Here is an 18,186-nt window from a genome sequence, read left to right as displayed (position 1 = left end):
AAAAGAAAGAATGTGTCAGCTGTAGTGAGGAATGTGACAAAATGTGACTTCAGAGTAAATTCGCTTGTAAAGGAATTAACAATCACTGTCAACACAAAAGGCTGAATTAACTTAATTTAACCCAAAATAGGTTGTCTTTTTTGGCGGCTTAAGATAATAATTAAAGACCGAAGACAACAACGAAATGCCGATCTTAATACACTTAATAAATCTGAGCTGATGTAACTACTATGAAGAAAAAATACAGATAAGACTTTATTACATACAGCCAATGTGTTTTCTCTTTGATGAGACTTACTTTTAAACATAATTGTGAACTGACTTTTTTGCTGTGACATATATAGTACACATCACAAATTTTAAATGTGTTTTGTTTAGTAAAACAGTTAGATTTAAGTAAACATTTGGATTACATTTACAGTTACATTACTTTATCTGGTCATTAACTTAATGCATTTATAGATCTAGAGTTTAAAATGTAAAAAAAAAGAGTAAAAAAAGTAAACATTTTGAAGAAAAGTTATGATGACTTTTGATTTTCAATACTTACACTCTATGTAACAAGGATGCAAAAGGCAATGTTAGTAACATAGAAGACATTTATCTGTTTTAAAATCACAAATTTAGTTGCAGCTCTAAGCTTGTCAGATGCGCTACATGCCAGCCTATAAGGTGCTGTCATCTACCTTCTCACTTAAAGGTCTTGCACGAAAAGTTTCAGCTCTTCTGCAGCAGAGTGCTGTCTGTCAGCTCTGTGAGTTTAGCACTCACCTTTTCTCCGGTGTGCCCTGTTCCTGTGAGGTGTGTGCTGGTGTCTCCCACTGTGATGAGCACGCTCCTTGAACAGGGTCTTTGACCTCTTGTCTAAACCTGGCTCTGCCGGCACGATGCCATGGCACTTGCACCACTTGGAGTACTCTGCACAGGTGCAGAACCAGGACACCCAGAGGAGCCACACACAGACACGCATCTTCATGCTACGGGTCCAGGATGCTATTCCCCAACTCCTTACTGTGGTTCGGCTATATCAACCATCCCCTCAGTCTACTCTCTACCGTTGCACTCCACAGACATTCAACATGTGACCTATCTTACGCCCCACTTCTTATTTGGAGATTTATGTTTCTCCATATTCCTCAGCTCCTCTTCCCTCCCTTCTTACTCTGGTTGCTCTCACTCTCTCCCTCCTCTTTGGTCTCCACCCCCCCACCCCCACCCCCTCTGAGTAGTAAGAAATTGGGAGATGTGGGGTTGGGTTGGGGGCAAACAATGATAAAAAAAAAACAAGTTTCAGACCTCATGCTGAGCACATAGTGAGGAGAAGGGGACTAGGGGGTACTGTCTTGGGATAAAGAGGGAACAGAAAACAGGGCTCAGTGTAGGGCAGGAAGGAGGGGAGAGAAAGATGAAATAAGTGGGAGGTAACAGAGTGAGGCCTGTGTTCGCTAAGTCAGGTCACTTTCATTAATCAAATGTCTACCTACTGACTGATGAAATGCAGCGTAACAGTGTCTAAATATGGAGATCATCTCATAAACAGAATAACTGGACCTATTTTGATCATTCTGAAGCTGAGGCTTATAACTTTCAGAAAATGCACAAGAACAGACAGAAAGGTATTTCATTTTGTCAGATATTAGAGGAACCTTTATTTGGACTGCTCAAAGGCACATCTGAAATATTATTATTATTATTTTAAGTTCACATGCTCAATTGTGAATTATAACACCAGAGGAATGCTGCGTCGCTTGACAAACAATAGCTTAAAAAAGGACAAAATGGGTACAAAGGCTCCTTTTTCTCTCACTGCTTTGCTTTAAAGTGACACCCCCCCCCCTCCCAAACACACACACACATCCCATACCACCATCAACACCACCGTACACTCCCTACCCAACCTCCCACCAGCCAAGTAGCCAAGCAAATTTGTAGCTGCCTGTCTGCACAGTATGAGTCTCATACATCATCTTGGCTCGCCCACAAGAGGCAAACAAAAGTACCAAGTCAACCTTGTCAGAATGTTCTGCTTGCAATTCAAACGCAGTCAGTTCGCCTGCTTTGAGTGGCCTCCCAGAGTGCACAAAGAATACACTCCTGATTTGATTTGCATTACATCAACCTATCAACAAAAACAAATGGGCTTCCAAACAGAGAAGCATAGATAGGTAGCAGCTTGGGCCATTTTTTCCTGCTCTGTACCAGTTCCTTTCAGTATGTCTGTAATTTGTGACAAACAAATCTCAAATTGTGACCAAACTCAGACATATTCAGTGTATTTATCTAATGCCTGTAATGGGCCTTTCACTGCCTATGCACAAGTCAAAAAATACTGCGTGAATAAAAATAAAGAATTTTGCCAGAAGGCTGGTTATAATTAATTTCAAGTTGACTGGAAACTCTGCTCTCCGTCAGATCCAGACTGCACAGTACAAGTGCACTTGTCACTTGTGTTTCCTACAGAAAAAAGTTATCTTTATACTTCTGTTACGACCAATCATACATTGTATAGAAACACCAGAATTACTGGGAATTGCAACATCTTTCTGATGTGTGTTTTGTTGGCCTTCACATCAATCACCACCTCTATCCTGACAAATATGTTCATTTCTGGCTTTACAAAACATCCCAAAAAGTCAAGTTGAAGGATCAAAGGTTGTTTTGTGACTAAAACTTGTTCCTATATTACAAAAAATATATATTTTTAAATCCCACAAACCCTGGAATATCGGAATATGTGTGCCACAAGGCAGTTAAAAACTTAAAGCTGGCTATATATAGCCAACAGAATGGAGACTGAAGAAGTCACTCAGATGAGTGATGAAACATTTCTCCCACTGAAAACACCAAGTCCAGATGAACACAATCAACTTTTTGGGATCGCTTCTAAAGATCTAGATAAATTCAAACATAGGTGACTTTGGTAACAGCTAAGCATGTTCTGTGCAATACCAAGGCCACCCATGTGGTCTTTGATCTCTGTAGCCATTGCCTTTCTACACCCAGCTAATATTCAATAAGGTCTTCAGCACTGTCAGAATGGAAAATAGGCCAAGCTTTGGCCCTCAATGAGATGTCATGTCCAAACAGCAGAGGGCTGTTCGTGGGCAACCTGACCCCCAATTTGGGCCACCATCCTCTTACCAAAGGAAAGAGCTATGCATTAATTCATTCCTGAGCAAGAGGTAAAAGGCTAAGTCCACACTAGGATCTCAGTTTGAGGATTTTGCCCCCCTAGTGTGTATTGCAATTATAGCATCCCCTAGCGATATACAAAAGTGCACAATAGAGCACAACCAGGCAGTGCTGAGAAAAAAAAAGCCCTCTTCTTGGCCCCAAAACGGCATAGTTTGTTGCTTGGGCGACAAGGCTTTGGTTCATTTTCACATTCTATCACAAACTCTCTCATACCTCAGTGAAAGCCTCAGACAGTGAACTCTAGTGTCTTCAACAGACACTGCCAGACACCCATGTTGGCTAATCAGTCCTTATCTAATTCAAGACTTTATAAGGACTTAAAATGACCCTGCTCGTGTTTCCCTTCGAAAGACTCATCAGGTTTTATTTACCAAACTTGCTGAAAGGATAGCAAACATTGCCACCTGCTTGATTTAACACGAACTGAATGTCATTCTTTTGGGATAAGTGCATCAACTTTGCCTGAAATCTTTAATGGATTGTGAGTGTTGTGGGAGCTAGGTGGGGTGGTGACAGTGTCCATATCACAAACAAAGATGGCTAAGGATGTGAAGGGCAAGCCAGAAGTTCTGCTTGAGTGCATCTAAATGCAGGATCTACCCTAAGGAGAGCGACCAGCCCCTCTGCAGTTTCAAAACCATGCTCACACCTCTTTGCCCTTGCATAGCTTTCTCTTTCTGTATCTCTCCCACCCCCCATCTCTTTATATGTCCAGCTGGCTGCGCCACAAAGACTGCATCTCCCAGCTCCAAATGATCCTTAAACCCCCACATCCTTTGTTCTGCTCATTTTCCCACTCCCCAGAGATGGAGTTTAACAGCAAAAATTAAAATGAGGAAAGGATAGAGGATAGAGAAAGATTAAAAAGGTGAGGTAGAGTGAGAGGGTGTGTGAAAATGAGAGCCAGGGAATACTGGCTTCTTCAAGGCCCAGACTTCAGGGAATGTAAAACCTTGAGCGTGGAGGCTGCAAAGGCAGTGAGGAATTGGTGCAAATACCTTTTGCATTATGACCTTGAAACAGAAACTGCAGCGGAATATTCTCAAAAAGACCATTCTGTTGATAAGTAAAAGGAACAGATCCAAAAAGTTTTCAATCAAGTTAAAGTGAAGGTCTTTGCCAGCTAAGCCTCTTCTTCAATTTCACTGCTTTTAAAGACACTCAGTGGCACTTTCTACCAGGGCTAAGATCATGTTTTGCGGTATTCATGCGGTCAATTACAGCCAACAAGTCCCTCCAGGTTGAAAAGATTTCGGATCCCTTACCCCACCGTGATGAAATCCCCCCAGTTCCCCAGGTTGTGCGAAATCATGCAGTGGATTGTCATGCAGAAAAAGGACCATAGTATGGAGATGTGGGCTGGAACTAATAGGATTGGTTTTGATTCATTAGATTCTCTTTCATCGGCCTGGTTGGAATTCCACTCCACGTCTCCTCAGGCTTCACACTTTTAAAATGGAGGCGGGAGGGGGGTAAGTGTTTATAATTGAGCCTCTGGACTGCAAAAGCTCATTACTCTATGGAATCATCCGCTTATTGCGACCCTGTGGAATTGTGTGAATGCATCCCCCTGTTCTTCAATGTACTGACAACACTTTACATGATATGATATGATTGACTTATCCAACACTTACATTTAAATGGGTATTTAGAAAATCTTAGTCTAGAAGAGTATCATTGCTATCCTCAACAGCTAATCTCCAAGAGCGTGTCTGGAGTCTTTTTTTCCTAACCCAACTTTCTTTAATGTTTGTTCGACATCAGAGCACTCAGTCCACGTCTGTGGTTACTAGACACTGCTGCAGCAAAATCCTCCAACAACCAGCCTGTATCACGATCAGTCCTTCACTGCAAAAAACGATTTTCAATAAAGTAAAAAAAACCTTGTTTATGGACATTTTTTCTTATTTTTTGCCTAAAAAGAAAATATATTCTTAACAAGCAAGTTTTGGACAAGAAAATAAAGCTTATTCAAGGAAAATATGTCTAACTTTTCCTTAAAAGGATATTTCAGCTCATCTTGAGCTTTATTTACCAGTTACAAGGCATGACAATGGTTTGGTTGAATTTCCAGAATAAAAAATAAGATTATTTTTCTCATTCCAAGAGTAAGGGCACTTAAACAGCTGCTCAGTTTAAGAAATGTATTTATTGACACTAAAGTTTAATATAATTGCTGTCGAGTTTGACACAATATGGTGTTCCCTGATAGCTGGGCAAGCTTATGTTCAGCAACTGGTGCTATGTTAAAGTAAACCCAACTGGCCTGTTTTACAGGCAAAAAAAGCTCCGCCTAATATAGTTACAAGTTTATGTTTTGCATTGCAAAGTCTAATTATAGTTTGCCTTGTCCTATTTAAGCTTTTTCAACTGTCCAATTTAGGAACGCTTCTCTGGAAAACACAAGTCATATTACGCCAGTATACATTTGAGCTTTAAAGCAAAAGAACAAAAGGCAAAAATAATCCACACAGTGCTTTTTCGATTGCCAAATATATACATGAAACTGTCTTTGTGTTTTCATGACAGTGTCAGACCATGAGACTGGGATAAATTCAGTGGAACTAAATTAACCAAGAAGATGTAGGCTACAAAAATGGTCGATGCATCGAACTAAAAATGTATCCGGTCCAGAAATATTATTGACAATACAAAACAAAGGCATACTGAATAATTTCATGACAAATCCATGTCTTCTTTTCTGGTTATCAGTCAAATTATTGACTTTTTTTTACTGGCACCACATGAATCAGATTCTGTAAAAACAAGCTAAATAATGTGGTATATCAACAGTCGGTCTGTTTGAAGAACTTGCAGCTTCAGGCAGCTGTAAATGGCAGATTGTGTAAAATATGTCGAGAAGTTTAATGAGCACATTTAGCACTCTGGGCTAAATGTGCATCATGTACCATCACAATTATCAGTTACGGTAACTGATAATTGGGTGTAAAGAGGTGTAAATAAAAAATCTTTGAGAATACTGCAGAAATTAATCAGAAGCAAAAACTTGAGTCATTATCACATACTTAATTATTTATTTATTGTTGGATGAAAAAGTTGAATGACAAAGAAATACTGGCTTGTTCCATACATGCATCAAAATTTAACGGATGTGGTCATTACTTGTGCTAAGTGATACAAAATATGAAAACTTGACCCAAACATATCAATTTATATTGTTGTATACAAAATCATGAAGACACAAACAGCAGTGCTAAGACAAAACTGGATCTTCCATTCACATGTGTTCCGCAATCTATTGTGAAGGCAGGCTGGGGTCTTCAGGACTTGTCAGACTGGGTAAATCAGTCTGTGATTCAGGCGCCAACTCTAGTGTGTTTTTAAGGGCTTGGCATACACTGGTTCCAGGAAATGAAAGGGAAGCAGCACAAAGAATGCCACCAGGAAGATGGTGCTCACCACAGCCAGAAGCACGTAGCGGCCGATGAACAAGGTGTCCACTATCTACAGAGCAAAAGAAAGTAAATCCATTAGAAGTTTGTAGTTTCTAGTGTATGGAAAACACAGGGTTATACATAAAGTTCCTCTATTAGCCACTAGATGTCATGACAGGGCTTTCATAAAGGCTCAAGTGCAAATAGCTCAGTGAGAAATCAAATTTAGAAGGTCACTCATTTAACATTTCTTAAATTGTTCTATGGATAGTAGAGTGAGTAGACTGAGTTTTTTACTATCTATGGATAGTAAAAAGTTATCTGGATTTCTTTTTGTAGAGTTAAGCTTAATCTGGCCTTCTTTACCAACAACCTCATGACTGCTGTCAGCTATCGAGGCAGAGCAAAATTGAGCATTTGACAGGAAACACAGTTTGATTTGGCTTCAGGTGGCCGGAAATCGCTGAATTCCCCTGAATTCCCTGGATTTATTTATTTTTTGCAATTTTCACATTTTTTCCCCCCCAAATTCAGATTGCATTGCATATTCTGGCACAATCTGTGCTTTCACCTACTTCAGACAAGTTTGATGAGTGTTGTAAGCAGTGACACGAAGAACGATGAGCAATAATCAAGAGCCCCTGTATCTCTACCAAAGAAGTGGGATGGACTAGCATTTGTATGGTGCTTTTCTAGTCTTAACAAGCACAAACCACTGCTCCATATGCTATACATTTTCCCTTCATATACAGAGCAAATATGGCTCCACAATAGCTTTTAGTCTCTCTTTATGAAGAAGTGCTGAAAAAATGACTTTTTTATTAGTATCTGTCAAGCCCTATTTGTTTAAAGCATCCATGGAAACAACAATGAGATCCTTGAACAGTAAAGCCTTTTCTGACAACTACATCACTCCATAACTCAGACAAGCCTGAAACATTTGGTTAACTGTGATGCTATAAATACATATAGTATTCAAAGATCTATTTCTAGTTAATTTGGTGTTGGTGAAAATTCAGTTTAGTTTGTTATATGGCAGATGGGAGAAAACCATGATGCAGGCTGTGACTCGCAGGCATAGAGACAGATCTATTTCTTGCTGGCTCTGGCCTACGCTCACTCACAGTGGTGAACACTTTGTGTGTTCACAGTGTTCACCACTGGCCTGCTATTAAAGGCAGCAGGTAGTACAGTATTCAGTATATAGTGTGATATAGTGTGACCTTCTATGGGTTCAGCCACTTTTGGGTTCAAACAGTAGACAAAAAATCCCTGCTGTACTCTTGTTTCTCTTTGCATTTGGAAACGATCATTTCCCCCATACCAATAGTTCCCTATCTGACACTTTTACTGCAGTAATTAATTTGATGTAATGCACGGGTGTCTGTGGTAAATTGACCTTCTTTAACAGACTGCACAACAACCAGCTGCACTTTTTCATATTAAATGCTGTCTCTGAGTCCCTGCTGTTACAAAGCTGTCATTATATAAGCTTAGAGACTCTCATTAAAAGAAGTCCTGTGCACATTTAGAACTTATCCAGCCACACAGCCTGTTATTGTCTTACACATAGAAAAAGGATCCCAGATAGCATAACAAGAAAATCAGTTCACTAGGTGGAATAGGTTGAACATGCTGGAAGGGTCATGTCACTTTAAACTACTGGCCGAGAATTGGTCATCAAACCTCTGACGCTATGTTTGTTCTCGGAATAAGCTGTGATTGAAAACATGTTTGTTGTTTCGCTCTCACACAACTTAATGCTGATTCGGGCTTCTCTTTATTTTGGAATCCTGCTGTTGCCTATCTAGACAGATGATCAGCAGGGACACCAACAACACAGCACTGCAGCTCACCCAAGCAACATGTCAATTAAGAGATGTGAAGCGAGCAAGATGCAAGGCTCAGAAAAACAACACATCTGCCACACTGATGATGCTGTTTTATGGATAAGGGGAAGTTTGGACTTTTAAAATTTGCCATCAAAAAGATTAATCAGCACGTCATTAATGGCTGCATGTTATAATTTGGATCATGAATACAAGAAGACAAACGGAGAAAACGCCCTTAAGCTAAATAATGGGAGGAGAGCTGCAATTCTACTGCAGTCTTAAGCAGGATTTCACAGAGTCTGCTGTGAAATGAGAGAAGGTGTGTGCGTGTGTGTGTGTGCACGCGTGTAAACCCACTGGTGTGCATGAGGTGGGGTTGATGTATGCTGTTTCTTATAGGTGCATTTAACACATCTCACTTTTTAATTTGCCAATTACGCAGCAAGCAGGAGCCCAAAGTGCGGCCCATGTTTTATTAATGTGCCACAGGACGCACAGTGTGAGCATGCAGGCGGTGGGGGAGGTGGGAGAACTATGGGGTGTGGTACAAACCACCCCCACTCCTGCTCTAAGACTGGTCTAATTGGCACTATGATATTTTACTTTTCTTTAACAGGAGGCTAGACATTCTTTTCTCTCACTTATCTTCCTGCTTGCAGATAGGTTACAAAGTTTTGTGTGTGTTTGTGTGTATTAGCTAAAAATGAGTGTACATCACAACATGACACAAACACAAAAAGTCACTAACTGTGCCCAGTAGATCAATTTATTACCTTAACATGCATATCTGCCTTCATTTAAATACCGTTTTGGATCCTATGGGGGAGGGTAGATGATCTGTTTTCTACAGGTGTTACTACATCCTCCAAAGAACAGAGATGAAGACGTTCTTCACGCCTCTTTTTCTTCTTTTCTTTTCTTTAAGCAATTTGCGTCTTGCTATTATAATATTTGAATTCTGGTGGCATCTTTCTGTTTTGAGGTTTTTGTAAAAATGAGGATGACAGAACCCTTTTTAGGACTTGATTTTTTAAAAATCTTTATCTCAAATCATGGGAAATAATGTGCGTCTCAATAATGACTTGAGAAGTAAGCAAACCTGTGTGTGATAATTAGTCAGCATAGGTTCATTTTATTTGGAAACCTTGTACAGAAATCCAGGAAGTCTGATTTCGCTGCCTCCCCCTCTCTCTGTTGTTGGTCTGGTATCTGCCTTTGCACAAAGGATATAAAACATGAGCTGGCCAGAATGCTGCTCCGCTCTGCTATTTCTATGGGGTGGCAGCTTGCTTGGCAGATCTAGCCGGCTTATTGGCACGACCCCGAGGCAGCATGGGGGAGTGTTTGTTCTGTGTTGCTGCTGGTCTAAGATAAAGCAGACCAGGCCTTTTACGACAAGCACATGCACAGAAGTGCACACACTGACACTATTTACAGGCATACACTGTTGTGCAGATACTGCCTTACATTACAGTAAAATTAAGCTTTCATTCTGGATCGGCTGTTTATATACACTCACTTAAAGCTAAGTAGAATGTAGATCTTTAATTAGTACAAATGAATGTAGCGAATGCTTTACTTTACAACCCTGCATAATCAGAGCTTTGCCATTTAAAACTAAATATAACTCACCTTTCTACATAATAACACCGTCTATGATAAAATTGTCTTTGAGAATTAGGATTGCAGGCACTATAATTAACTGAATAATTAACATAGTGTATTGAACATTGATAAACATTCAGCTAAAGCTTGCTGTTAATTTGTGGGCTCTAAATCCTCATTTTTCCCTCTGCACCCAAAAATGTTGGCTGGAAATGAATGCCACATGGCCTTACATCAAGACTGATGACATCGCAGACCCCCAGCATTTCTAAATGAACTACATTATGTTGTCATTAAGCAGGAAACACAAGTAGGGACACACCAATTGTAAAGTTCTGGGACCTTGTTTATTTTAAAAAAGAAGTACATCTGATTTCTACAACACATGTACACATACCTGCATGCATTGTTCTCTTAATAAATCCGACTCCGACTGGACCAGGTGTGGATGAACCTACTGATCAGGGGCTCTTTTAGTCACATTGCCCTCTGTCTGTGACAGTGCAGGCATTATGCAGTATTACGTATGAGTGTCACCTCACTACTTGTATTGCTTACAGCAATCAGACTCTCTGAGCCACAACTTTCTATTATGATTAACTAAAACTAAAATAAAAATAAAACTAGATGTTGAAAAAAAAAGGATTTTAAATAACTAAAATAAAAAAATTGATTCTTAAAAAAATTAAAACAAAAAAATTCTGTGAACTTGGAAAAGGAAGTAAAATAAAAAAAATTAAAAAAGGAATTGATGGATGTGTTTATTTCGACTGCTGATGTCTATAAGACTGTGAGTCAACTGCTATGAAAAAAGCCATTATACAGAGTTTTTTGTAATAACTGTACTGATTTTCTGAACTGAATTGTACTGAACTATTAAAACCAAACCAGAAGCAAACATTTTTTAATAACAAAAACTAAACTAAAACAAGCAAACCCTACTCTGGCAGGCTAACTGAAACTGAGCAGCCTCCTAGTAGATCTACCTCTGTTATTAGTTTGAAAATCCTACGTCACTTTGTTCTCAAGTTATCAAATTTACAAATTTGCTTGTCCACACTGCCCACCTAGCAGGGTGACAGCAGTATCAGCCTTTTACAGTTGAAGGATACTAAAAAAAAAATCAAAATTAAAAAATACAGAACTATTGAATGTCTAGCCTAGCCCACAATATCATAAGCACTCAAAGATATATGGTGTAGTGTAAAGAGTGCTGTCAGTGGCTTTATTGCCAAACTATAAATTTATAGTGCATAAGTGTGGGTTATAACAACATAAGCTGTTCATTTAAACCATTTGTCATAGCCAACAATGACCGGCTCTTTCTTCTTTGCTCTAGGGCAATGTGATTCACCTCTTCACCATCTTTGTTACCAGTTTACTTGTCTGCAAAATATTCTTACATGTGTGTCACTCTTTCCATACCACGTGTTTTCAAAAACTGCAATCTCTGTGTGAGAAGACATGCACGTTTTTATACGACATTACAGTGGCCAGCTGAAATACATCAATGTGAACACATCTGGATACCTCAGTGAACATTCAGCGCTTTATTTAAAAAGGTTTACATATTAATATCTAATCTTGTTTTTATTTATCTCTGGGAAAAAAGTGCTTTAATTGCAGCTAAACACAAAAAATGAACCTTGTTTTATGTTCTAACTGAGGAAAAGGTTACCCCAACACTTAATAGCAAGTTTTTCCCCTTTGACTTGGGCTAAAATAACTTCAGAGACGCTTTTTGTAGTCATCCAGCAGTCTCTGACATCAGTCTGCAATATAGCAGAATGTGATGGCAGACTCTCAATAGTCATCTCAACAATTAATAGGATGCCACCCCAGGACTCTCAATTTCTTAGTTTTCAACCAGTTCTTGGTGGATTTACTGGTATGTTTTAGGTCAGTGTCATGTTGCGGGATTCAATTCTGCTTAAACTCTTTAAAGATGCCCTCAAGTCATAGCCTCAAATTCAGCTACTGGTGAAATATTATTGGTGAAAATCAGCAATATTCACCTCACGGGAAGCCACTGAGATGAATATTGTTCAGTATGGTGGATAACTTCAGTATTGATCTGTGACTGATCAATCAATGCATCCCTAGCTAGGTTTTATAATAATAGCAAATGTGTTTTTGTTTTAATGAATACATCTTCAATAAATGGTATCGTGTTCTGTGTTTTCCTGACATCGATTTTGCAGCAGTAATGAGTAAAATCATACTAATTATTATTCCGGACGGCACATGAGACTTGAAGTTGAGTTACCCAATAAACAAAGATACAGACACTGACACACTCTTTAATATTATGTTAATGTGTCTGTGATTAGTGAATTAAGCTCACCTCTATATCTTTGAAAGGCAGAGGTGTCTCTGGGCTGCGGGGGAAAAACACCAACACCAAAGTGATCGTGAGAGCCAAGAGGAAAACAGGAAGAACTCCTAACCTGAGAAGACACATAGGATTCAAAGACAGAGGATTGAGGATGAGGTCTCCACTACTGAGTTAATGATCTGTAAGACATGCAGGGTTACCTGAGGCTAATGTCATCATAGCCAATAGCAATCAAAACAATGGCAGCCTTTATTGTGGTTTTCAAAAGTTGTTAACTTTCCAATCAAGTAAATAGCACCATGTTTCACACATTTAAACTTTACTGTAATTGCACAGTGTTTGGTGTTACAGGAGTTCAAATTTTACTGACTTCAGTGGTATAATGGTCCAATGTTGAGTAATTGCACAAATGTTAATCAGCAGGGAGTGCAAGGTGTATCGCTGCAGCACTCAACCAGTGAAGCAGCGTGTGTTTTGTTAAAACTTTGATGGAAAAGTTGATTTTTGCTGGTCTCACTGAGTAGCCTATAAAGCTAAACAATGTCTCAGCATGCCTCATGGTGACTGTGCAAAAATCCCTTCCCTTGGTATTAATTAGATTGTTTTTGAGCACTTAATACCTCCTCTGTCCCTCGCCTCCTCTCAAACACCCAACTGCAGCCCTCAATGATATTTGACACATTATAATTTTTGTAATTTTAACCCAGCTGATGGGGGTGGGACGTGGCCGCAAGTCAGTGAACGAATACTGGCATTAAGGCATGAAGTCAACATTATCATACGGTGCCTTTCTCCAGGGACCAAAAAGCAGGTATAATAGGGCACTTAGGAGGCAGAAAAAGGAAAGACAGAAATCTGGAAATGACTCTACAAACTATAAATTTGGGGACAATGACTGGTAAAGTGGCTAACAGAATAGAGAGACGTAAGGTAGATATATTGTGTGTGCAAGAGACCAGGTGAAAGCAATGCAAGGCCGAGAGTATATTGAAGTAGGAGTAGTCATGAAGGATGAGCTGCTTCATTGAAGGGGGGGGGGGGGGGGGGGGGGGTAAATGTATAGAGACAATCAGTTGCACCGTGTTTTTTTTTTATTTTTAGATCTATAGAAACGATATCATAGGGTTCCAAGAGAGGAACTGTGGTACTGCATGAGGACATCAAGAGTGACAGAGAGGTATGTGAGTGTGGTGCAGGACATATATTACAGGTATTACAGGTATTACAGATGGGTTCAAAGTCTGAGCCCCTTCTTGTCTGCATTGGTGTAGGACAAGCCGACAGACGAGGTCAGGCAGGGGTTTCTATGGACTATGATGTTTACAGAAGACATTGTAATCTGAAGTGAGTAGAGAACAGGTGGAAAAGAGCCTGGAGGGTGTAGGTGTGCTCTAGAAATTAGAAGCAAGGTGTAAGGAGTCCAGGTAGTAAAGGCAAATGAGTTTAAATACCGGATGTTTACTATCGAAAGCAAAAGTGAATACACAAAGAGGTGAAGAAACAAGAGCAAGAAGGGTGGACTGAGTGGATACAAGTTTCAGCAGTGATTTGTGACAGAAGGATAGCAGCGAGATTGAAGGGAAGGTTTCCAAGATGGAAGTGAGACCTGCTATACATCATATACATCTGGCTGTAGAGACGCCAGTGCTAACAAAATGACAGGAGGCAGAAAAGAAGGTGAAAGAGTTGAAGATGCTGAGGTTTTTGTTAGGAGTGACCAGGACGGACAAAGTTAGAAAGGCACGCCTGACAATGTTGGGACATGTACAGTGGAGGGACAGTGGATAAACTGGACGAAGGATGTTTCAGATGGAGCTGTCAGGCAGGAGAAAAAAAAGATCTTCGGCTTCATGCATGTAGTGAAAGAGGACTGAAAGACAGAGGAGGATGCTAGGGAAAGGGTGAAATGGAGCCAGATAACCTGCTGCAGGTCCCTAAAGGGAGCAGCGGAAAGCAGAAGACATTTTTTGGGATTACACTGTGGTTACTGTGTGATGCAAAAGTATGCCGAATTTACAAGGAAGCCTCATTAGTGGTTACAACGTGTTATCTTCTAGGTGCACTTAAGCCCACCTATGAGACAAGTGGCGCACATTTCAAGGAAATGTTGTCCCGGCTTTTCGTTATAAATATTCCTATATTCCATCAGAGTTAAGCCTGTGTGTGTGCTGTTATGCCACTCACTTTGCGGACCCTGACGCTCTCAGCAGCAAAATCCCAAACACAAGAGCAACAATCCAGACCGCCACAATAACGAAAACGCCGGTACCGACTTCAAGGACAGTATTTGCCATTTTAAAGCAACGTTTTTAAGGGAGCTAACTCATCACACCGAACGCCCAATCCTTTGTATTTATGAAAAATGCTAATTGTACACTGTGCGGTATCGAACTACCGACAGCTGCAGCAGCTAAAGGTAGTCGAGTCACTGCTTTACAAGTAAGTTCGCTGTCTCTACTAGCGCTGAGACAGACGGCTTTAAAATATCAGGCCGACACAGTTGCGAACTAATGTTGCCAGATAACTCGCCATTTGTCATATAAAACGAGCCACGAGCCGAGCATCGGTTAAGCCTTCTCTATGGCTTCATCTGCTTCCTGGTAACAACAAACTGTAATGTAATTGGATAAATGAGCCAGAGGACTAACCAATCAAATGCGTCGTTACTTAAGCGTTAAGCCCCACTGTGAAGCTGCCACACAACACCAGAGAAGAAGAAGCAGAGCCTTCTTATGCGAATGTCGAACTTTACCCCATTTATTCCGAGGAAGGGTCCCATTTTACAGCCGTTTCAGCACCTTATGTTAGGTTCTGCTCACTGAGGTAGATTTCCTTAAAGTTTATGAACCGGCGGTGTTTGAAACACTCATAAAGTCTTGTATGAATACTTATCTGAAGGTATCCCCAGAGTAAGCCCAAAAGAGTATTAGTATTATTCAGTCTTGCACAAAACACATTTAATTCAAGGGATTATCACACGTGTTCATAAAGTATCCCGCCGTATTTTAAACTCCTGTTTTTATTCATAACAATATTCTGCTCCTTGATCTACAAAGTGTATTAATAGTAGTGACTGAATGTCTCACGTGCACGAGCTAAGATTTATTATGGGTAATATTCATGGTGACCAACAGGGGGCTGGCCAGGTCCGCGATTCAAAGGCATGTGCATTCTAGCGCGCGCGTGTGAGAGAAATTATGAATATGTCGCCTTATTAGATATTTACATTTTTTAGAGCAGTTTAAACCGTTCTTTGTGTTTTGCCTGTGCCTGCCTGACTTTCCATCGGGCGATTTGATCTTTTCTACACTTTCACTGCAATCAAACAGATTAAAGTGCACACAAACGTCTCACTTTCAATGTTGTATCAAAGTGTCCAGGAAGGGGCGATTCTGGGATTAGACCTTGAAGGGGGCTCAGCCCCCTATCATAATGACATGCATAGACTTCCTTGCAATTAATATTAACGGAATATTCTGCTTGTAAACGTGCGCTGCTGTCCTTTTCCCCTTTACAACCCTCAGTTCAAAGGAATGCACATTACAATATTACCTTCAAAGCAACCCAATTAGTTGGAATGAATAATCACAGTTTTCCATATGAAACACCAGTCTTATAGCAGGCAAACTGAAGGCAAAGACTCAATTGTGTTCAATTGTTGACCAGAAATTACCACAGTACGTTAAAGAACTATTTGTAACAAAGCAGATATGAGAAGAAACATGCACAGCCTTTTGTCACTCCCTTTTTTCAGTCTCTTAACCACGTACAGGCAGTTCAGTTTACTTCAATTAAATTGCAATTAAAATTAAAACATTAAAAAAAAACATCACTCTGCCACCCCATACACCTGGAGTTGGTAGAGTTTATTTTACACTAAAGTTTCCAAATTCATGCAAACCCTTCATTTATTCTGCAGGACACATGATATCAGGTCCCCTGATCCAAGAGTGGAGAATAGATTTGTAATGGCATCCATCCTGTTCAAGCCATGTTTACCGATGGGAATCCTATTCAGTTCGTATCAATTAATATGTTCTATTTAGAATGTGAAATCATTATTAATGAATGTGAGCAAAGCAGAAGCTACCATTGCTTTGTAACTTTGTTGGCTTTCACTACATATTCACTCTTAGCTGTTTTCTCTCTGTCTAGAGGCCTTTCACCAGAACAGAAAAAGGAAATTGATAAAGCACATGCTTTATACCAGCAGACCTAAGGCTCAGAAAGCTAAAATTAGCTAATAGACTCCAACAATCTAGCCTACATTAACATTTTTGATGGTAATGACCCTGTTTTATCAGGACAATTTACACTTTTCCTTGCATGTTTACATATTTAGGTAATGTGTGTTTTCAATCTTCACAAGTGAGTGGTGTCGTGGAATGACCTCTTCATCTTCTTTCTGTCAAAATAACACAAATCTTACCTATTAATAAAAATCCACACTGTTGATGTTGAAGCATGTATGAGTGCACTGTAACATCATGACATTAAGAACACTGGATATCTAAATCTGCGCTTGTTATAACCTGCACTGTCTCCAGCAGACCAGGTGGGAATATAAATGAAAAATTAGACAATGATGACAGAACATTTTTTTAGGGGTTCTATGTCCAAATTCAGGGGTGCTTGAACATTCCCGATAAAGAAGATCTAAACTCAGGTCTCTTCTGTTTGAACAAAGAACTGTAATCAGTGGTAAACCTGAACAAGTGAGGATATAACAAAAAGAATGAGGATAAGTGGTGCTGTGGTGACTACAACTGAGACGTTTAACATTGAAGCAGCTACCCACAGCTGTAGCATAGCATAGCATCTTTATTTATAACGCACTTTACATCCAACAATGTTGGCCAAAGTGCTACAAATATAAAACAAAGAGAAAACAGTTTAAATTACATATAAAATATCTTAAAATGAAAAAATAATATAATTAATTAGAAACATATTAAGAGACATCAACAAGTCCTGCTGTGCTGAGCCAAGGTAAATAGATATGTTTTAAGACGTGATTTAAAAACAGATAATGAAGGTGCCTGTCTAACATGTAAAGGCAACTCATTCCACAATTTTGGTGCTGCCACAGCAAACGCCCGATCCCCTCTGAGCATACCATTTTGTCCTGGGCACGCTCAGGAGGAGCTGGTCTGCCGACCTGAGGGACCGGGAAGTTATGTATGGATGAAGACGCTCAGAGAGATACAGAGGGGCAGCATTTGACAAACACTTAAAGACAAATAAAAGCAGTTTAAAATGGATCCTAAAATGCACGGGCAGCCAATAAAGTGAATATAAAACTGGGGATTCCTGTAGGGATTAGAACAGCAGGAAATCAACACGCAGTGAATTAGGTTTCTTATACTAAAAAGGTTCAAGCTTGCCTGTAACTGGACACACTTTCCTGACAAAGGTTGTCACATTATGTTTGTATAAAGACCAAAAGCAAAGAGGATGACTGAACAGATGTAGGTTACTTTACTTTTCAGGTTTATAACTGAGTCCACCCGAGCTCAATGAATGTGTTCATATATTAAATCATTTCAAAATGTCATTTAAATGTTCACATTTATGCGTTTTAAACTGGTCCAGACTGATTCTCTTGATTCAAAATCAACTAAATTCTTTAGATTTTTTTTTATTGAAATGAACTGTTGTTTGCTGTTGTTGTTACTGTGATTGTTCTAAACGAGTTGCACCACTGTAACTCGACCGCAAATGTCAATGCGCTCTTCTTGGAGGTTTCGTGTGTTTGGAGCCCTACACCTGATTGCGGTATTTCCCATGGACACTGGAAGGCATCAGCAGCCCGGTGTTGGGAAAA

The 18,186-nt window shown here is 39.7% G+C and overlaps 2 protein-coding genes across 2 annotated transcripts in view; both read right to left on the bottom strand.

Moving 5' to 3' along the window:
* Positions 1-1,916, bottom strand: part of robo4 (roundabout, axon guidance receptor, homolog 4 (Drosophila)) — a 36,651-nt gene extending 34,735 nt beyond the window's left edge. The window contains exon 1 of the mRNA XM_085174915.1: positions 772-1,916. Coding sequence (XP_085031041.1) covers positions 772-976 — 205 coding nt within the window. The 5' untranslated portion in view covers positions 977-1,916. The remainder of the gene's footprint in view (positions 1-771) is intronic.
* A 1,947-nt stretch (positions 1,917-3,863) lies between these two features.
* Positions 3,864-14,976, bottom strand: tmem218 (transmembrane protein 218). Its single transcript, XM_085174918.1, has 3 exons — positions 14,547-14,976; positions 12,372-12,474; positions 3,864-6,660 (listed from the first exon to the last, which is right to left on the bottom strand). The coding sequence occupies exons 1-3, from the start codon at positions 14,654-14,656 to the stop codon at positions 6,526-6,528; spliced, it is 348 nt and encodes a 115-aa protein (XP_085031044.1). The 5' UTR covers positions 14,657-14,976; the 3' UTR covers positions 3,864-6,525.
* Between the last annotated feature and the right edge of the window lie 3,210 nt (positions 14,977-18,186).

The sequence above is a fragment of the Neolamprologus multifasciatus genome, chromosome 10, assembly GCF_963576455.1.
Source record: "Neolamprologus multifasciatus chromosome 10, fNeoMul1.2, whole genome shotgun sequence".
NCBI classification, from domain to species: Eukaryota; Metazoa; Chordata; class Actinopteri; order Cichliformes; family Cichlidae; genus Neolamprologus; species Neolamprologus multifasciatus.
Note: the sequence above shows the minus strand (reverse complement) of the source record. Positions and strands in the feature narration are given on the sequence as shown.

Bases quoted from the DNA above. Each gene is read 5' to 3' on its own strand.
- tmem218 (XM_085174918.1), bottom strand. From the start codon at position 14,656: ATGGCAAATACTGTCCTTGAAGTCGGTACCGGCGTTTTCGTTATTGTG. The intron at 12,475-14,546 runs GTGAGTGGCATA...GTGTCTTCTCAG, and splicing joins AGAGCGTCAGGGTCCGCAAA to GTTAGGAGTTCTTCCTGTTT. The intron at 6,661-12,371 runs GTGAGCTTAATT...TTTGCTCTGTAG, and splicing joins TGCCTTTCAAAGATATAGAG to ATAGTGGACACCTTGTTCAT.